The sequence below is a fragment of the Gossypium hirsutum genome, chromosome A04 (genome assembly GCF_007990345.1).
Source record: "Gossypium hirsutum isolate 1008001.06 chromosome A04, Gossypium_hirsutum_v2.1, whole genome shotgun sequence".
NCBI lineage: Eukaryota > Viridiplantae > Streptophyta > Magnoliopsida > Malvales > Malvaceae > Gossypium > Gossypium hirsutum.
The window spans coordinates 6,066,517-6,069,443 of record NC_053427.1 but is presented as its reverse complement, the minus strand read 5'-3'; the positions used below and the strand labels follow the sequence as shown (position 1 = coordinate 6,069,443).

The 2,927-nt window shown below is 33.8% G+C and overlaps 1 protein-coding gene across 1 annotated transcript; it reads right to left on the bottom strand.

Moving 5' to 3' along the window:
* Positions 1-890: 890 nt before the first annotated feature.
* On the bottom strand, positions 891-2,303 carry LOC121227889 (uncharacterized). The gene is made up of 2 exons (XM_041110810.1): positions 2,009-2,303; positions 891-1,918 (listed from the first exon to the last, which is right to left on the bottom strand). Exons 1-2 carry the CDS (start codon positions 2,268-2,270, stop codon positions 1,707-1,709), a joined length of 474 nt encoding a protein of 157 aa, XP_040966744.1. The 5' UTR covers positions 2,271-2,303; the 3' UTR covers positions 891-1,706.
* Positions 2,304-2,927: the final 624 nt, after the last annotated feature.

The following is a 2,927-nucleotide window of genomic DNA, read 5'->3' as shown; positions in this document are numbered from 1 at the left end:
TGTGTAAAGTTGAGAATTAAATTTGCTGAATTTTTAGTATTGAGACCAAATTGATAGAATATATAAACATTAGAGGGATAAATTTGTTATTATGCTAATATAAAACACCACATCAACATTACATTAGTGATTTAATGAATGAGTGACCAAAATATTAAATTATGATAACATTAGGGACTAAAATAAAAAATTTTAAACCTAAGTGACTAAAACAAAAACATGCTAATAGTTGGGTGACTATTTATATAGTTTACCCTTTTTCTTTATGGGAAGGAAGGGTAAGTGAAAAAAGGGCATAATGAAAAATTTAGTCTTCAATATTTACATTTTTTGTCAATTTAGATCTTATTCTTTTTTTAGCTAAATTTGGTCATTGACCTTTCAAAAAGAGTCAATTCGTTTTTAATAAATATTTACTAAAACATTAAAATTTTTTTAACAATGTAAGCATCAAATGCAAAACTAGAAATTTGGTAACGGAGGCAAAAGTGAAAATTTAGTTTAAAATAGACTTAAATTAAATACTTTACAATTGAAAAGGGCTAAAACTGATATTTTACCACTTAGTTAAGGGGAGGGGGCAAGCCCACTTTTTGCCCCCTCTAGCCACACCCTTAGTTAACATGACAACTCGTATGGTAGTTCACGTGTTCTTCATAATAACATGACATTATTTATCTTATATATTATATCAACAAATAATTTAAAATTAGAAAATATTCAAAATAATAAAAAAAACCAAAAGTATGAAGTATATGCGGATTGTCATACGAGCTACCAGTATAAGAATTTAATGTTGTTGTCAGTATTTCCATTAAAAAAATTAACAATTCAACTTTTGGGTCAAACTTAACTAAAATAATAATAATGGTCAAATTGACAAAAGATGTGAACATTAAAAGCTAAATTTATCATTAAAAATTAGCTAAAGGGTACACTTTAACAAAAATATCTATTAACGAAAAATGCCCTCAATTAAACCCCTAAATTAAAAAAAAATTATATCAATTAAACCCCTTTATTGATGGTTTCCATCTTTTTCAATGATTATCATAAAGTACTCAGAAGTATTCTTGATGGTTGTAGGAGTCATGGTGCATAGCATATACAGAGTGGCAGCAAGGGATTCTAGCCAACATCCATTCTCTGCTTGTACAAGTCATCAACTTCAAGTCAACAATGTGCTGGTTGTCTTGATGGCTCACCTCAAATCTCTCATCACCATTCCATATCAGCCTACTGTGGGTGGATTGCTCTATATTTTTCTACAACTTCTCAAGAACCCTTAGTGCTATGTTTGTTCTCCATTTTGCTTCCCCGAGTCCTCTTAAGATGCATCATTTATATCACCAGTATTCTGATATCTTCCAACATTGTTATAATTGAATTGCACCTTGCATCCAAAAGCCACCCATTGAAAGTTTTTGCCAAGTTATTGTCTGCTCTTGTTGGTACCCTTGAAGTAGGCCTTAGACCAATGCTCAATTGGTGTTTCTAGAAGATCATTACTTCAATTATGACCCATTCTTCAACTCTTCATCCAATTGTTCAACAAATATTGCCCTAACACACTTCCAAAATTGGAATTTTCTATTTATCTCTTTCCATTTCTTGTGCCAATTTGTCTGGCACACATTCTATGCTCGAGTTCTGGGAAAAATTCATTGAGTATAGGCAGCAGACCTTACTATAGGCATATAACACAACTAAGTAAATTCATTTGGATGATCTAAATCCACCATCAGATTTTCTAAAAACCATTTCCATGACTGTTTGCCCTCCCCTTCAACTGCCCATGCCACAGGGAACATTTGATTGTTGCCATCCCTGCCAACAACAGCTAGTAGTTCCCTTTTGCAAACTGAGTTCAAGAAGCAACCATCAATCACAATGAATGGTTTGTAACCCTCCTTCCAACCTTGCAAAATAAAAAAAAATGTTACACCAACTAATGGTACATACATTCTTACTAAACCAAAAAATAGATTCAGCAAAGTAAATACCATACCTTGTTTCAAACCAGCTAAGCAGGCATACAACCTGTAAAATATTGCTTTGCCATCATTGTCTCTGTATACTTGAATTGAGACAGTGCTACCAGGGTTACTAGAAATCAATTCAACAGCATACCCCCACAGATTGACATATTTATCTATGTAAAACCCCTTCTTCTCCTTAAGAACCCCTTTCCGACCTCTCTGACATATGTTATAAGTAGCATAAACTCTTAATTCATTTTTGCAAATCTCCTTTAGCGTGGCCACTATCATTCTTGGATCGGCTAGGATTTTGTCCTTCAACACTTTTTGGATATACTTGCAAGAGATAATGTTGTTCTTATTACTCCTAACACACTCAAGGACATGATTGTAACTTTTAACCATATAGCAGTCATACTTATTGTCGAAGCTAGTAAATAACCTCCAAGGACAACCATCCCTACAACCAACCCTTGTCCTTTTAGGTTCATTCTTAAATGAACCTCAACTAAACCCCTTTTGCAATAGCATATTTTTTAACAGCCTCCTTGAATTACTCATTATCTTTAAATCTCAGACCTAATTCCCACAAAGGGATAACACAGTTAGGATCATATCTATGTCATAGTGATTTGTTCCCTAGTAAGCTCCACATAATTCATCATCAGATTGGTTATCACTATCCCCATATTCCCCCGGATCTTCACTGTCTATATAGTCACTTTCATGCCCCTCTAGCTTGCCCTCATTTTCCTTGATCATATCATCATCAACCATGTCCACTCCCACTTTTCTCTCTCCGTGAACACCTTCATTAGCATCATCCTCATTACTATCTCCACTATCACCTTCAGTATTATCCTCAAAAATTTGCTTTTCTTGTCTAACAACTTTCTTCCTAATGGCTTCTACTTTCTCATCCATATCACTGCCTACGTGTACATCAAC